At 38.0% G+C, this 17227-nt stretch overlaps 2 protein-coding genes and 1 long non-coding RNA gene across 3 annotated transcripts in view; 2 read left to right on the top strand and 1 right to left on the bottom strand.

The window, feature by feature from the left end:
• The window catches only part of LOC136242465 (microtubule-actin cross-linking factor 1-like), a 109755-nt gene that overhangs the window by 90426 nt on the left and 2102 nt on the right, over positions 1–17227 (bottom strand). Inside the window, exons 2-11 of the mRNA XM_066033890.1 lie at positions 10774–10878; positions 10620–10694; positions 10526–10567; positions 9702–9766; positions 9565–9652; positions 9370–9444; positions 9246–9322; positions 7776–7938; positions 7629–7727; positions 7489–7584 (exon numbers count right to left, since the gene is read on the bottom strand). Coding sequence (XP_065889962.1) covers positions 7489–7584; positions 7629–7727; positions 7776–7938; positions 9246–9322; positions 9370–9444; positions 9565–9652; positions 9702–9766; positions 10526–10567; positions 10620–10694; positions 10774–10878 — 885 coding nt within the window. The remainder of the gene's footprint in view (positions 1–7488; positions 7585–7628; positions 7728–7775; positions 7939–9245; positions 9323–9369; positions 9445–9564; positions 9653–9701; positions 9767–10525; positions 10568–10619; positions 10695–10773; positions 10879–17227) is intronic.
• On the top strand, positions 3969–5093 carry LOC136243339 (uncharacterized). The gene is made up of 5 exons (XR_010694854.1): positions 3969–4161; positions 4216–4396; positions 4445–4607; positions 4734–4838; positions 4889–5093. It is a non-coding gene; the product is annotated as an uncharacterized lncRNA (long non-coding RNA).
• Positions 5102–6156, top strand: LOC136243338 (uncharacterized). Its single transcript, XM_066034860.1, has 5 exons — positions 5102–5160; positions 5221–5249; positions 5300–5432; positions 5903–5967; positions 6027–6156. The coding sequence occupies exons 1-5, from the start codon at positions 5131–5133 to the stop codon at positions 6100–6102; spliced, it is 333 nt and encodes a 110-aa protein (XP_065890932.1). The 5' UTR covers positions 5102–5130; the 3' UTR covers positions 6103–6156.

Here is a 17227-nt window from a genome sequence, read left to right on the forward strand (position 1 = left end):
GACAGTATTAGTTAGGTAAAACAAGACCCGAAATGCTTTCAACAAGTTGCTATGAAAAATTTTTAAACATTATTAAACAGAATTTTCTAGTGACTGATTGACTGAGTAACTGATTGACTGATGCCTTCAGACAAGCACAACTCAATAATGGCTAAGGTTATGGGCTTGATGTTTTCACTGTTTGACGTCACTTCAGTTGGACACATGCATGCCTTTTGGCATACTGCAGTACGTACAATGCATTCTTCATGGACTTACCAGTGTCCTCCTTTGTGTTCCATTCATCTTTGCTGACAGCAAAAGGTGTCAATTTGGTGGTAGCATGTGATGGCTTCCCTTCGTAACGGAAATCATCCATATTTTTCATAGTGGCTACTTTGATTGCAGATGTGCTTTTCGAACAGTTCTTGATTTGTAATGCTGTGTAACGGGTAAAACATAGCTGACAACGAAGCGTAATGGATACTTCACTTTTCAGACAATAATTGATATAGCTGGGTATGTGTGGCACCATTTTTTTCTTTTGATGTGGTATGTGTGGGTTAACCAGTCATACTAATTTTATTGTACAACAAACAAATACGCAAAAATTTGGACTAGAGTAGGGACCATAGTACATCAATAAAAAGTACTGTAACAAGCTGGAGTAGTGCATGATATTAAATCACAGTAAAACAATAAGAAGTGTTGTATATATATCCCTACTGTGTTCAAGATACCATAATGGAAATACATTGATTGACTATAATGTAGTAATCATTATGCTACATGTATGCCATAAGTGTCTTGTCCTGTAGGAAGCTGGTCTATCACATCATACTTCAGTCCTTTTGCTTTGTTATTATCGCTAGCGTAACTAGTCAAGCAATTTTTGGTCCAAATTTACCCAGATTTAACCTCAGAAACACTTCTTATTGTTTTACTGTGATTTAATATCATGCACTACTCCAGCTTGTTTCAGTACCTTTTATCTATGTGCTATGGTCTCTACTCTAGTTGAAAATTCCATATTTGTTTGTTAACTTTTTTTGTAAAATAAAATTATTATGACTGGTGAACCGATGCACAATGCATCAAAAGAAAGAAATGGTGCCGTGCACTCCAGCTATCAATTATATTATCTGAAAAGTGAAGTACCCATTACGCTTCATTGTCAGCTATGTACAACCCGTTACACAGCATTTTTGGAAAAACACCTCTGCAATCAAAGTAGCCACTAATGAAGAATACGGATGATTTCCATTACAAAGGGAAGCCATCATGCGCTACCGCCATATCAACACCTTTCGCTGTCAGCAAAGATGAATGAGACACAAAGGACGACACTGGTAAGTCCATAAAGAATGTATTGTACATACTGCAGTATGCCAAAATGCATGTGTCCAGCTGAAGTGATGTCGAACAGTGAAAAATCAAGTAGTAGTTATCAAGTTACGCTTGTCTGAAGGCATCAGTCAGTCAGCAGAAAATTCTATTTAATAAGTTTTTTTAAAATTCATAGCAACTAGTTGGAAGTGATTTGGGTCAATCCGAAGACTTGTATGGGTTTAGTTTTCAGTGTTGGGAGTAACGCGTTATGTAATATTATTACTTTTGTGGTAACAAAGTAATATAACGAAATACGCTATAAAAACGGGTAATATAATGCAAGTAACTTTACTTACAAATGTAATGTGTTACCTAAGTAATATAATTACTGTAACGAGTCTAATATTACGTAATAAATTATTATTACTACAAGTAACGAAGTTACTAATCTCGTTAGTTATCCTCTGAGTAACGCCTAGCCACAATGAAGTAATGAAGCCTACTGAATGAAGCTTATTCACCAGCTTCTTACTTATAACCAAGATTTGCATATTGTCCAACAACGCAATCATGTCACGTGATAAGGTGGTAGTTTCACACGTGACAGCTTAAGGCTGTGGACACAAAGTAATATAATATGTAATATTATTACAGTTACTTTATTTTATGGGTAATATGTAACTGTAACTAAATAGTTCAGTTGCAAGTAATATGTAATCCACCCCAAAAACACCTTCGCTCTATAAAACAGGTGCATACATGAAAGTAACTGGCAACTGAAATGGCTGATATCTGAAGCGGCCAAGAATGAATGGTCATATACAACTAATCCAAAAATTTAACACTGAACCTTTATAATTCAGCTGTGTTCTATATTCGCTCTTGCTGCATCGTAAAGTAATTTCTTTTAACTCTAATTGGCTGGTAATTTGGCCGCCTTTTTTAATAGTCAGTATAATAGAGCAAAAAAAGGCAGCCAAATTACCAGCCAATTAGAGTTAAAAGAAATTACTTTACGATGCAGCAAGAGTGAATATAGAACACAGCTGAATTATAAAGGTTCAGTGTTAAATTTTTGGATTAGTTGTATATGACCATTCATTCTTGGCCGCTTCAGATATCAGCCATTTCAGTTGCCAGTTACTTTCATGTATATACCTGTTTTATAGCCAAGGTGTTCTTGCATGGATTAAACTTTAGTAATTGTATTCTTGGCCGCTTCAGATATCAGCTCTTTAAGTTACCGGTTACTTTTCACTTCAGCTAAACTGATTTTTCTTTTTCTTTTTTACATTGGGTTCCAGGTACTTGTAGTTTCTTGGGCACGCCTTTTTTACAGCGAAGGTATTTTTGGGGTGGATATCACTCATTTTTGTCAGTGATAGACTCAGACTCTACATTTGGTTTAAAAGCTAATTTTTTGGAAATGAGCAATTAACATTAATGCACAATATTTTCTAGGAGAGTCAGTAAAATCCATACATAATAATGATTGTTTCATAACACTGTAAATTCGGAAGTATGAATTTACGGTGTAGTATGATGTTCTATTAGAGTAAATTTATCTTTACTGCCTGCACGTCATGAATATATCTCATATCTGTGCATGTTAAATGTTTCAGACACCTAATTAAACTTGCAAGTGCCTAATTAGTTCACAGTTGCTACACAGCTATAAATACATTTGTAATTGTTATCATCATAATCATTTATCATGTTATAACCATTTTTTAATAGTTTGGTCACAACTTCAGGATTAGAGCAGCAGAGAAAGGAATAGAGGACTCAACCATCAAGACTTGTATATGGGAGATGGAACAGTATTGCGATGGACAATGCCGGTACTAACCCCTCAAGGGTGTTGCAGTACAGCATAGATGCAAGACCAGAGCCTCGATCGTCACCTTTTGACTGTGGTCACAACTTCAGGATTGGAGCAGCAGAGAAAGGAATGGAGGACTCAATCATCAAGACTCGGGGAGATGGAATAGTATTGCCATGGACAATGCCAGCACTAACCCCTCAAGGATGTCACAGTGCAGTATCGATACAACCACTCCAACCAGTGCATAAGACCAGAGCTCGATCATCACCTTTTGACTGAAATTTTTATACTTGATGAAGCAATTAAAACAAAAAAGTTGTAGTACTTGTACTTTCCTGAGGGAACATGTCCCCAGAGTCCCAGACTCCCTTGCCTGTTCAGCAGAATAATAGGATTGAGCCTTACTACCACTTTCACCTTTATTCTTGGCCTGAATGTACATATCAGCAACATAATACAGTAGCTGTAGATAATGCTAGTTAATGCCCCTAGGCAGAGCTATAGGGGTGGGAATTTTTCCCTACTATCATACTATCATAGTAGTTCTTCTCACAGTTCTTTGCCTGGCCATCATCAACTGCTGTCCATCAACTACTGTCAAAACATTAGTTTCGTCCCCCAGACCCTTCCTCAAGCATGCTTATCACACAAAAATAACTTAGTTTAGCAGTGCACAAACAATTATTCATTGACAGCTTATACTACACTTACCGCATTGTTGAACCATGTATACCACCAGAATCCACCAGATTGACAACTAACAAGTGATCTATTTAGGGGAAATCTCATGGAAAGTCCTTAATTACCTTAAGCGGACACTCATGATACGTAGTTTTAAATTGAATGGTTTAAGAATGTAACTGGATGGTGAGGCGTACTTTAATCGGCTCGACTTTACTGAGAAATTCGAGCCCCTCGTGAGAAACTACATCGCTTGAGCAATGCTTGAAAAAGTAAGAGTCTGGCAAGAATACTGAGGGACTCTATGATATATGCCGGTCTTGAATGCTAACGAAACGAGGAGTGAAGTTTGTGCAACGTGGCACATCGCCACACACTGATTCACCGTGTTTGTGCGATAGGGTTTTTGGACCTGTCCACCAGATGTTGAAAGGAAATTCATTCCAACTTGTGAAGTTATTGGTATACTCACTGTTGGGATCCATGGGGACATCGATGATCATTTACCAGTCAGCTGTAAGTAATGTCACAACAGAAGGAAAGGAACCATTTCCATACCCCTATGGCATACTGATTTTCCAGGTTAGTTTATGTACACCCAACCACAGAAATGTAGAACTTTGGTTGCAGGTGGAAAATAAACACCTTTTTACTCAGTTACAAGAGATTCACCCAGCTGGGATAAAATGTTGAAGTGAATGTCATTAGTACCTACTTGCGGTTCATCAGGTATTGGACAATTCCAAGTGTCCAGATTATGCAGTTGTCCTCATGTTCAAGTTTACACGTTTAGGCAAGTTCCACAACATCCTATAATCTATTACTATATCAGTGTGGAATAATGCTTACATAATATTTTTCATAATCCAGGCTTTAGGTATGTGTATTGTATTTAACACCTGCTAGTTGGGTTTTGCAGGCCATCTGGTCATACTGGTTTATCCACTAGCAGTTGAATGTGATCATGGTACATATGTAAGTTGAGACCATGCAGGAACAAAGATACAGGTGTCATGAATTTCAGGTCAGTTGACATTCAGAGGAATTATATTATTGCAATTGTTCTTTTTGTAGTTATCAATTATCAGTGACCAGTTTGTGATAGCGTACTTTTGTTTGACTAATGACCAAATGTTCTGGTTTACATGCTTACCCAACAGTTATGTTACTCACTTAACCTGCATATGGGATATATATTTTTAGTTCATTTTGATTATTCATCCTTTATTGGTACAGCCTGGCATATTGATTTTTTGCACATTCTCTTTTTAATTCAGTGCCTGCTAGCTGGATTGTTTCGTCAGATATCGAAACAGATGTCTTTGGTGTTGCGACCGATGTTCCAGGTCAGTTTGCATGTGTGTTTAATTTAAGGTTGACTTCAGTGCCTGCTTATTCTTTTACAGGTCTCGGTATTGAGTGTCATGAATTTCAGGTCAGTTGACGTACAGAAGAATTGTATTATTGGAATTGTTGTTTTTGCAGTTATCAATTATCACTGTATACTAGTGATGTGAATTTGCAGGTCAGTCTACTCAGATGTATCAGGCATAGTGTTGATGGGTTCAAACAAGTATCCAGTGTAGACTGTAGTGGCATCAAGGGTGTTAATTTCCAGGTCAGTTTACATGTTGTGATGTTAGTGATTTTTTCCTAGTACCCAGATATTAAGTGTATTGTATTTAATGCCCACCTGTTATGTTTTTAAATTATGGTATATCAGTGTAGACAGTGCAACAGTAAGCCTTCTGTGTTGTAGTAACTATTTGTTTCATAATATTATGCTGTTGTCCCAGAATGGCACAATTTTTGGGCAACCAGTGTGAAGTCCAGTGGTACAAACATTGTATTATGACCAAGTTGTGATAGCGTACTTTTGTTTGACTAATGTCCTAATGTTCTGGTTTAACTAATGTCCTAATGTTCTGGTTTAACTAATGTCCTACTGTTCTGGTTTAACATGCTTACCCAACAGTTATGTTATTCATTCACTTAGCTTGGGATATAATTTTTGTTCATTTTGATTATCCATGCTATTATTGACACAGCCCGGCATATTGATTTTTTGTACATTCTCTTTTAATTCAGTGCCTGCTGGATTGTGTCATCAGATATCGAAACAAGTGTTTTTGGTGTTGCGACCGATGTTCCAGGTCAGTTGCATGAGTGTTTAATTTAAGGTTAACTTCAGTGCCTGCTTATTCTTTTACAGGTCTCAGTATCGTCATGCTGACATACAAGAAATCATCACTATTGTTGGAACTATTTCTAGTCAAGTCTTGATGTGATGTTAATTAACGTTGTTACACATTGTTGTATGTTACCATATGGCAAGAAATTATCATGGCCATCATGAAATTTGAATATTGTGTAAGTTGTGTGGACCAACCCCAACTCATACATGGTCACTGGCAAACCATGAACCACATTCGAGCCACAACACCACCAACCACATTCGAGCAATCCATTACAAAATTTTGTTGCACCATTTGTGTGTGCATAATACTTAATGAAAGCCACAACACAAGCTACATGGTACACACTACATAGAGGTGGTAACCCCTAAAGGCTTGTTACCTTTTGTATTCACCTTATCGGCCTTTGTGGTTAATCTATTAAAAATTACATGTAAATAGAGAATTGAAGAGTATGCTTAAAGCACCTTCGCTAGTGATTTTGTTCTAAGACAACTGGCGATTTATAAATGCTCGCATGGGGTGTGGTACTACATGGAATTTAAAAGATTTCTGTTTAAAACGCCATCCCTAGGGAACTTACGGTTCAGCACGCTGTCACAACTTGTTTATCAGGCATTAGAGTTTGTGTCCACGTTGTGTCTTTAAAAGTTATTGTAGGGATTAGAGGTTGATTGAAGAAAATACGCGTATAGGCAAACCAGGATTGGATAATGTCAGTGCTAGATGGACTATACAAACACGGCTATGTTGACTGGTTGACTGGTATAACGTGACAGTAGTTGTAACATAAGGTAGAGATCTATTGAGAGATGTTGAGAGATGTTGCGTAATACAAATCTATTGACGCAATACAAATCTATTGAGAGATGTTGCGTAATTTAGGACTAATATTGCGAAACCGGCCCTACACGTAAATAACTCACAGTAGTGGCCGCGCGTCTTTTAATTGGGCGTGCGCTTTGTAGTTTCTTGGCCGCGCGACTCACTACCGTGAGTCTTGATATGTAACTAGTTACTTTTACAAAGTAACTTACCCAACACTGTTAGTTTTACCTAACCAATACTGTCGTCAGGGAAAAGTGAGGCTGGTTTTTGGGTGATGTTTTTTCATGGGTCATGCCCAAACCTTTGTGATCCCTACTGTATGATAGGTATGCCAAATTAGTGTAATATATAGCAATTTTGTAAAGTGTGCAAAAGCTAGTAGAAGAAAACTCTAAGTCTTTTAAAACTGGAGACAATCATTGGAACGTTGATGGTCACATATATGTAGCTTGAGTATGGCTGGAGTGAATTGCTAAATGTTGTCAGTGGCCTAAATAGTCGCCAGCTTCACTGCAAAAATGATCTAATACCACAAAGTTACATCTATGCAAAATCAGCTATACTGGTGAGGCACATCAGATTTCTTGGTCACATGACACACTACTGGGTGTCTTGTTAGCTTGCTGTGTTCTATTAGAGTATTCCACTCACCTGACAGTACAGAGTGTATTGTTCCACGTGACACTTTAGTGCATTACAACACTGTACAGTGACCATCCAACTGTTCTCCAAAACTCCAATGACTACCTGTTAGTGATCTAACCCACAATCAGTTATAACATGTCCATCACCTCAATGATGTTAGCAAATGGATACTTCTGACTAACACACTGTTTAGCTTCTCCGACCAGTAATGGAACATCATGTTGAGTCATCTCAAATTGGAACTCCTGTAACATGATAAAGTTTAAATAACTAGTCACTACTATATCTTATACCTCCACACGTCTACTGAGCTTATCAGGGTTTAGGTCATGACTATACACTCTGCTACACTCAATATCTTGTTGTCTCACACACCACATCAGTTCAGTAACACAACGACCAAGTATACCAGTAGAGTCTGTCACTATCCTGTGTTGTTCTGTGGAGGACTTGATCCTGTAGAGCATACACCATATGTGTAGATGTGTGATTTGTTCTGAATAAATGACAGTATCACCTGTGCACAATGCACATGCAAGGCCGGCTCTGGAGGGGGTCGAGTAGGCCATGGCCCACCCAACATTTTCACAACTACAGTCAACTTGGCTAGTAACCATATGAATATCATATATAGTAGCCAGTACGAGAAGCCATACAATTATGCGTGCAAGTCTGCTGCTTCTTTTTAGTAAAACTTTCACTCAAAGACTTCTTGTAAACTATAGCAATATAAAACACTAGTCTATACGCATGAAATAGGTAAGAGGCAGGGCCGCGAACAGAGGAGGGCAACTGGGACATTTTGCCCCGGGCCCCAGCCTGAAAGGGGCCCCAGGAGGCCCCCTTGAATACCCGTTTAAAAGATTGATATACTCTAATAGCTAGAGCAGTCAGATCTAAATACTCTAATAGAGCAGTCACAGTATTCTTCAGAGGAGCAGTGTAGCAAGCTTATAAATAAGGAGATATGGTTGGTGAGGGGTAGCTGTTGTCATTGTCAGCATGTAATGACCGTCTTCAATTCACAGCTTGGGTGAAGTTGTGATTCAGAATGGAAACCTCCTTGCCCCTGGGGCCCCACTTTAACTCTGCCCTGGGCCTCTTAATTTCTCTGGGCGGCCCTGGTAAGAGGACTTAGTCTACCAGTCTCTCTAACACGGAATATTACAGAAAAGTTTTGGCAGGAGAAAATATTTGTGGGTGCCTATTGTCTGTGTGGTACAATTGAGGCTGTACCACTGATAAAGTAACAGTACTGTGGTCATTATTCATCTAGCAACTGGCCAATAAGCTTAGATTGAATGCTTTCACATGCAGCTGTTAATAAACGAATTCAGTGTAGTTATTGACTGTATATCTAAGGATAACTGTCCAACTAAAATTAGGCTAAATATGCTTCTGGATGGCATTTCCCAGGTGATAGTTTTAAAAATTTTCCTGGGGGAGCATGCCCCCAGACCGTACCCCCCTAGCAGGAGCATGCTGAGTGTACTTTGCACACTATCTACCACCCACCATGGATGGCCCATTCAACCCAATTTGGCCAGAGCCAGCCCTGACATGTATATTATAATATAGAGATTGTGTAGAACCTCTAAATGGTCTCAAGTTAAAATGTGTAATGCAATACTAAAATGCTTCCTTAACACAGCCACCTATCAATGTCATAATATAGATAAAAAAGAGAACAACCAAGCACAAACACAATGCAATGCCCCAGCAGCTTGGTATTCGATAATTTCACATTTAGTGCTACCACACACTTTTGTTTGATAGTGTTGTGTTCCCTTCCTAACTCTTCAACTTGTTTTTTAATGCTAGGAATCACCACGTTGACCTCCTAAAGGAGTAACATCATTGTGTACTAGTAGCTGAGCAATGACACACCTCAACTGCTGACTGAAGTTTCTGATAGTTGACATTTATCACATCAAATTCTTCATCACCGACACAACTAGCAAACTATAATTGTGAACAATAAAAACAATCCCTGATATTTGCATGGGAATTTGCATAGCTACATGTATACATTAAATAAGTAGACCAAACTAATGGATGCTAGTTATACTAATAACACTGTACTTCTCTATATTGATCAGCAAGAGCTGTAAATTTGCTGGGATCATAATCCTTACACATCTCCATTACAGTATTCTCTGTTTCCTGTAGCCTACAAGGTAAGAAGGATAAATGTGGGTTCTGAAAACAAGCTTACATACTTGATAATTTGTTTTTTGATGAGCTGTTCAATGAAAATTTTCTGTCGTTCCATTTCTTTCCAACGCTGCAAGAATTTACTTATTTAATAGCAACACTGATATAAGTTATTATCACTGTGTGTAAATATGGAAAATGATCTTAATAAAGGACACTATGGAAATCCCACTGACCAACACTTCTCTTTTATAACAGTAGAATGTCTCAAACAGCTAGTCCTGCTGGTCCTAATATAAAGTTCCACTATAAAGAGGTCCTATACTATAAAGAGGTCCTATACTATAAAGAGGTCCTATACTATAAAGAGGTCCTATACTATAAAGAGGTCCTATACTATAAAGAGGTCCTATACTATAAAGAGGTCCTATACTATAAAGAGGTCCTATACTATAAAGAGGTCCTATACTATAAAGAGGTCCTATACTATAAAGAGGTCCTAATTAAGTACAGTTTTCCTTTGATCTCTTGTTATTTACATGCACCATTATGTACAAACTAGAAGTTGCTAAAGGACTAAACACCAAACTGACACAGAATACAATAAAATTAGGTAGATATAAATTAGGTAGGTATGTGTATATAAGCTATCATAAACATAAGTTGATCATACAAAGAAAGTGACTTAAAATTTTATAGTTTAACAGACAGTTACTCTATCAGAGTAACTAAAGCAGATTATTGGTTGTATTAGTGGTGTTAAGATATAGGGAATATTCCCATGATATAGGGATTATCCCCATGATGAAACTACTGATGTAGCCCACACTAGCTAGAGCTTTGAATACATAATGGGAACATCAATATGACTTGTTATAACAAATCTCACCTCATCTATTTCATCCAAAATATCCTTTGATAGGTTTTCAGGCTAATAAGATACATAGTCATTTAATCACTTATGTAATGAAATAAGTTATTACCTTATCTGTTTTCAAGTTTTGTCTTATTTGCTTCTTCTCTTGTAAAGGAAACTTCTCTAGTTCTTCCAATTGTGCCTATGAAATAAAATAATGACTGTTTTGTACCTCATAAATAACACACTGAACAATTTGAGCTAATTTATTACAGGTGTACCTTCAAGATTGCTATATCATTTGAGGATTTTCGCAGACCTTCAAACCGTTCGATCTGGTCCTCCACCCATTGCCTTAAGTTATCACACTTTGTTCGATACTGAACCTAAAATATCAAACAAGCATCATGGTGAACTACACAAAATGTCAGGCCACTTAGCATACCAAGGAATAGTTACTCATGTAACCACAACATACACACAGAACTAGCTCAGTGGTTTGCGTATAGTTACACATAAGGGTAGAAAATTATGAGGCAAAGTTTTATAGAAAATTATTGGCATAGAATATTTAGAGTGCATGCAGTAAGATTGTGATTTATGAAAATATGATCACATGTCTTGCTATCCACATTATGGCATACCATCATGTCTCATGTTTCACAACTTATTCCATATAGATCCTGTTTCATTTTAACTAATTGATGTTTTAAGTACACACTAGTTTGGTTATTTGTAGAAACAGACAAGTAGAAGGAAAATTAAAAACTTTAAGGTGGATTAGGGATCAAAGAATAAAAGGTAGTAAAACAAGGGAATAGAAAATAAGTAGTGAAATAAGAGGAGTTGCCAATATTAAGAGTAGATAATGTGGGAGGCCACATTAGTAGATAATGTGGGAGGCCACATTATATACTCTTGCCAATACCTGCTAATGAACATTTAATCCCTACTTCAGTCTATAAACTATGGGAATTGACGTCCACTAGTATATCTACAGGTATAGGTATAACCTCTCTTGTTTCACTACCTTTTTATTCTTTGATACCTAATCCAACTTTAAATTTGATTTTTTTCCTTCTACTTGTTTGTTTACTGTTTTACAATGTAATGAACCAGTGCATACCGTATCAAGAAAGACACCAGGGCATGTCATAAAAATATAATGAATTTTGTATCTGAACCCACGTTCAAACAATCAATTGGCCATTATGCTTTGTCTTTAGTTATTTTCCTCCTGTTATACAGCGATACAAATGTAGAACAGTACAAGAACTGTTTCTACAATCACTACAGAAAATATGGATAATAAGCGTAATAACTAGCACCACAGAAGACATATCATGCTACTGACTCAAATCAATGCCTTGCTTATCACTGAAAAGAACTAGGACACAAAGGAGGACAAAGGTAAGTCCATGATATGTGCATTATATGTAATGTAGTTGCATCAACTATTCATTTTACTTAGAAACTTGTTGTAAAGATTTGGGGTTGCTCTGACGACATTTTTGGGTTGGCTATGCTTAACCAATACCACCAAGCTGGAAAAGTGAGGTTATATCTTGGGTGATTTTGAAGAGAAGAAAGTCCAAAACTCCATGATCCCTAGTATACAGTACTGCCATACCTTATGATAACTGTAACTAGAGTATGACTGTTCTATTAGGGTGATGTTATTATAATAAGGAATCTTGATCTTGCTGTATGCTAGCTAAGTAGCACTAAGAGAATCATAACAAGATAAATTGCTAAGGAGTGTGGTCACTGTTAAGAATTAGTTGAGCAAAACTATTTATTATAAAATGTAGCTGCAGTTGTATACTCCATTTTATGGTAGTATATATACTGCAAATAATTTTGTACAATATCAAATGGTGCAGTAGTACCGCTTAAGTAGGGATCAGGCTGAAAATTTCGCCTTTGAAAAGCACCCTAGAAACATCATACGTGATGAAAATCATTTTTATGGAATAGTACTAGTTCATATGATATATAATACAGCATAAAATATAACAAAATGCTAACAGGTGGCCGGATATAGAATTTTTAAAAATCACCAAAACTCGAATTTTAGACTCACTGCCTGACTGCCTGATCACAGTCGCAAGGCTAGAGGCCTAATGAAACAATGCACGGTCACCATTTTGCGCCACAATAACAAACTCACCAGTGGGATGTGCCTTTTGGGGTTCTGACAAGTGCAGACCCTCTGCGCCTTGTCTTTTCTTTTATCTTCAATCAGGCTGATTGTCTTCTTCATCCAATGAAACCATATCAAAGTGTTAGTTAATTTTCCATATCAACATTTTCTTTCAGTAGCATATTTAGATGCCACAGAATTATTTCAGAGCTGGATTTTTGAAGTGCTTCAGTCCTGGTGCTACTATAAGAGGTACACTAGCTAGATATCTACAACTTCACTATTGGGATATGCGCCATGCAAAAAGAGCTGGCTCCGCCACACTAATTTGCGATAGGTTTGCGACTACATTGACTAATCGCAATAGAGTACGGAGACCACACTTCTTCACAATCTAGCTATTTGCTAAACAGAAAACAAGTCCTTATTGGTCACAGTGTAGCTCCCTTGTCTGACTCGAGATACTCTAATACAACAGTCACTTTAATGCATTTATGATATTCTAATAGAACAGTCCCTGAGCTACAACAAAATACTAAACAAACTAGTATTTTAAAAATTAGCACACCCATCACAATTTAGCACACCCATCAATAAAGATCTGGGTGGACTAATAGTGATAGAGTATGGAGACTACACCTCTTAACAATCTAGCTATTTACTTAACAGTAAACAAGATGACCTCACCTCTTATTGAGCAAAACTTGAACCTGTTTTGGAACTCATGTTCAAATGAGATGCAGCGAAGGAAACCTATCAGACTACTTTTACATGATAGTTTGTTCACAGAAGAAGGTTGAATCCCAGTAGCTATATATTGTGATAAAAGATCAATGCTCCTGAGAGTTAGCGTGGCCAGACATCTTTTCTCCGCCACGGCACTTATCGATTGGAGATTGTAAGCACCTGCTTATAACCTCTAATCAATAAGTACCATGGCAGAGAAAAGTAGTCTGGCCACACAAGAGTAACCAAGAGTTTATAGGGAACTAAATTGGACAAAAATACAAATGTTGTGTAGTCTATCAACTATCAGAGTTGTGCACATGTTATCTTTCAATTGAGTTGTGCACACAAGTGTCTCTCAGTTTACTATAACCCTAACCCTACTCAAATAATAGCACTATATCATACAATACGGTAGTACTGTGTAGTACTGTGCAGTACGGTAGTACGGATCATGAAGGTTTGAGTTTTTCTGACCAAAAATTTCACCATCACAATATCATCCTGGTGCCTTGGCAGTGGTATACCAAGCCCACAGTATGACCCTAAATGCTTCTAACAGATTGCTATAAAATAAATTATTCAATGGAATTTTCTACTGACTAACTGCCTTTAGACAAGTGTAACTCATAAGGCTACAGGCTTGATATTTTCACTGTTCGACGTCACTTCAGCTTGACAAGTATATGTACCTTTTGGCATACCACAGTATGTACAATGCATGCATCATGGACTTTCCTTTGTCCTCCTTTGTGTTCCATCTCTTTTTGCTGACAGCCAAGGTGTTGATTTGTAAGCGCAATGACTTCCCTACGTTTGTAAATGGAAATCAGAAGTTATTAGCTACATCATCATTGCAACATCAGGAAATTATTAGCTACACTATTGTGAAATCATTAGCTACATTGTTGTGAAGTTCCATTAGGACATTGTGAAATTTCATTATGTCATTGGGAATTTTCATTATTTTGCTGCAAAATTTCATTACAACATCTTAATCATTTTTCATTATGCTGTCATGTTTAATAGTACAAAGGAAGTATGGCATCATCTGCACCTCAAAATTGAGAGACAACATCTGTCCAACTCAAATTGAGGGACAGCACATGCACAAATTTTGACTTTATACAGCATTTAGCTTTTTGTCCACTTTGGCACATCATATAATAGTTACCAAGAAGGCAATAAAATTTATCACCACTACAGCTGTATCATGAGCTGCAGGGGCGTAGGAAGATAATTAACTTATGGGTGCCCAGTGGTAAAGCTGAAGACCAAAAAAAAAAAGATCGCAAGTGTATGTGACTGCTTTATTAGAACTATTGACTGCTCTATTAGAGTATCTCGATCTTTTCAGTAATATATAGTACAGTGTGCTGACACCCATTAGTTACACAACTGGAAATATTTATGGGTGCCCATGGCACCCATGCTTCCTATGCCCCTGAGCTGTATTCAAGTCCAACATGTAACAGCAGTCAGTGTATTGTTTTGAAGCAGGTTTTGAAGACTCACATTTTATATTGACCAGCGTTATAAGTTGGCCGGGTAATCCAGATTATCTGGGTCATTTGGGTCACATTTTGGGGTCAAGTGGGTCTTAACCATTTCACTGTATATCTGGATCTGACCCAGATGAGATTACGTGTGACTATAAGTTGACAAGCAGCTTGATTGTGTTGGTGGAAATGCAGTTGTAAACACTCAAGAAACATACGTGGAACCACACCCACCATTCAGGTATATGCTTTGCTGTCTATGCGGGATATGTAGAGCCATGCCCACTTGTTGGAATTGTATCAGCTGTTCTCGTGTTGCTACTTGAAATGTAGATAGCTGACTTCTGGAAATTCTTAATTGTTGTAGCTGCATGTAGACTTATGTGGAGTCACACCAATACATAGCTACTCTCTTCTTTGCAGACAATCCTAAAATGTGGGGCTAGCTAATGGAACTTGTGGACTTTTAATCTAGCTCTTGAGGCATGCCTCTATTTTAATTAAACAGGATCACATGTGGGTCAGATCCAGGTCCCATCCAGATTACTATTCGGGTTAATGGGTCAACTGGGTCAACAATACTGACCCACTTACAACGCTGATATTGACCTCGTAATGCTACCTTTGTTTTTACCTAAGGGAAGATAAATGTCATAATAATTCGACAATTACATGTACAATATAATTACAAGGGGTCAGGAGTCTAGTCTCAGGGTTACCAAGTTACTTAAAAATGTGGAGGCCTGGCAAGACAAAAAAATTAAATTGCAGCTACTTATAAAACTAAATACTGTATATCAGTAATTCAACAGATCAACTACATCCCATGATGCTGAAGCCAGATAGTTAAATATCCTGTATGAACAGGAGATGACTACACGAGCTGCCTGCAGAAGTATGCAACATTTGTATTCTTTGGTAGATGGCTACGTTTTGTAAGGTTACTGGCATAAAATGGCCTAGACAGTTCAACTGTCACAAGATCAACCAAAAATTGAAGGTCAAGCAGTTTTTATTGGCTGTCTCGATGCTTGCTTTAATGAAAATCTTTTTTATGTAAAACTATATGGTAAAACAGCATAGCTAAAACAATTGAATTGGACACGGAATTGTAGGTGGGCTCACAACCCGAGTGTTCTCTGCTATACTAGTGGTTACTCAGTTCAGTAAGGTGTACTGGCTATTAAAGCAAAAGGGCAGTATCTGGGATTCGAACACTGGACCATCGGTGTGATAGCTCTGTGACAGTACTACCATCTGTCCTACCACTGCTAGCTCTCTTGCGGCTCTACTTGTCTCTTACTTTTCTACCTTATAAATGTGACTCAACTTAGAAGTAAGCTACATGTAGTAAGAAGAACGTAACCTAAAGGTGCAGAAGAAACCAAAGCTGAACCCGACCCTAACCCTAATACTACTTGTCGCATGTCCTAAAAGTTGAATACTACACCCAGGCTTGATGGACTGCCCTTGCCTACCACCCCCAGCACAAAGAAAGGCATGTGCTGGATAACTGTAAAAGACAATAGGAAAGCAAAGTAACGCAGCCAGCATGTTACTTTGACAAGCGGGACTCCACTTGCACTAATTCCATTGGTGGTGAAGCCCTAGTGTAAGCACCATTGGATGAACATGCACCTTGAATGCATTGAATAGCTGAATGGAGCAGAGAAAAACCAAGACAACTCCGAAGCCAACCCAGGACCACGGAGTACTCATCACCCCACTTAGCCGATAGGAGGGAAGCCAGATGCTTGTAGAAAACTGTGGCCTTGTGAGCCAACACCCCTGTTGCTGACATGACAATAGGTGTAAAAGAAGCATGTTCAACCTCACTGATTCTCTGACCATAAGCTTGACGCTTGATATTCTCATGCTTCTTAAAGGTAGAAGAAAGCGATGAAGAACTGTTAGATGGGGCAAGCGGATTAAAAACACAAACATCAATAAAACATCTCTCAGAACAACTACCCCAAAAACCATTCATGGCAATATCCAAACGAGCCCCTTCTTGAGTATTTGAGGTGGAAAGATGGAACTCATCAGAATTGTGGACAGGCTGCAGTTCTGGTTCAGTACACACCTGGGAGCACACATCTGTCAAAAGGGTAGCGGTGAGGTCCCTTATCTCATTGTGGCGAAGGGAAGGTAGTCCCCATTTCAGACAAGAGAGCACAAGATACACAGAGAATGAAGCCCCACAAACACAAAGAGTTGGAGAATTGGAGTACGGAGGGGAGGCCAACCGTAACGCAAAGCCAAAGCATCCTGAAAGGTGGACTTGTGTAGAGCAAAACCATGCTCTTTCAAGGGGAGAGTTGTAAGCCAATTCGAAGCCCCTTTCACAGATGCTAGCTCCACTGCGCG

Source organism: Dysidea avara, chromosome 13 (assembly GCF_963678975.1).
Source record: "Dysidea avara chromosome 13, odDysAvar1.4, whole genome shotgun sequence".
NCBI lineage: Eukaryota > Metazoa > Porifera > Demospongiae > Dictyoceratida > Dysideidae > Dysidea > Dysidea avara.

What these genes read in the sequence shown, in the direction of transcription:
- LOC136243338 (XM_066034860.1), top strand. Translation starts at nt 5,131, where the DNA reads ATGTCTTTGGTGTTGCGACCGATGTTCCAG. An exon ending in TGTTGCGACCGATGTTCCAG is followed by an intron (nt 5,161 to 5,220) that starts GTCAGTTTGCAT and finishes ATTCTTTTACAG; the next exon opens with GTCTCGGTATTGAGTGTCAT. An exon ending in TCAAGGGTGTTAATTTCCAG is followed by an intron (nt 5,433 to 5,902) that starts GTCAGTTTACAT and finishes CTTTTAATTCAG; the next exon opens with TGCCTGCTGGATTGTGTCAT.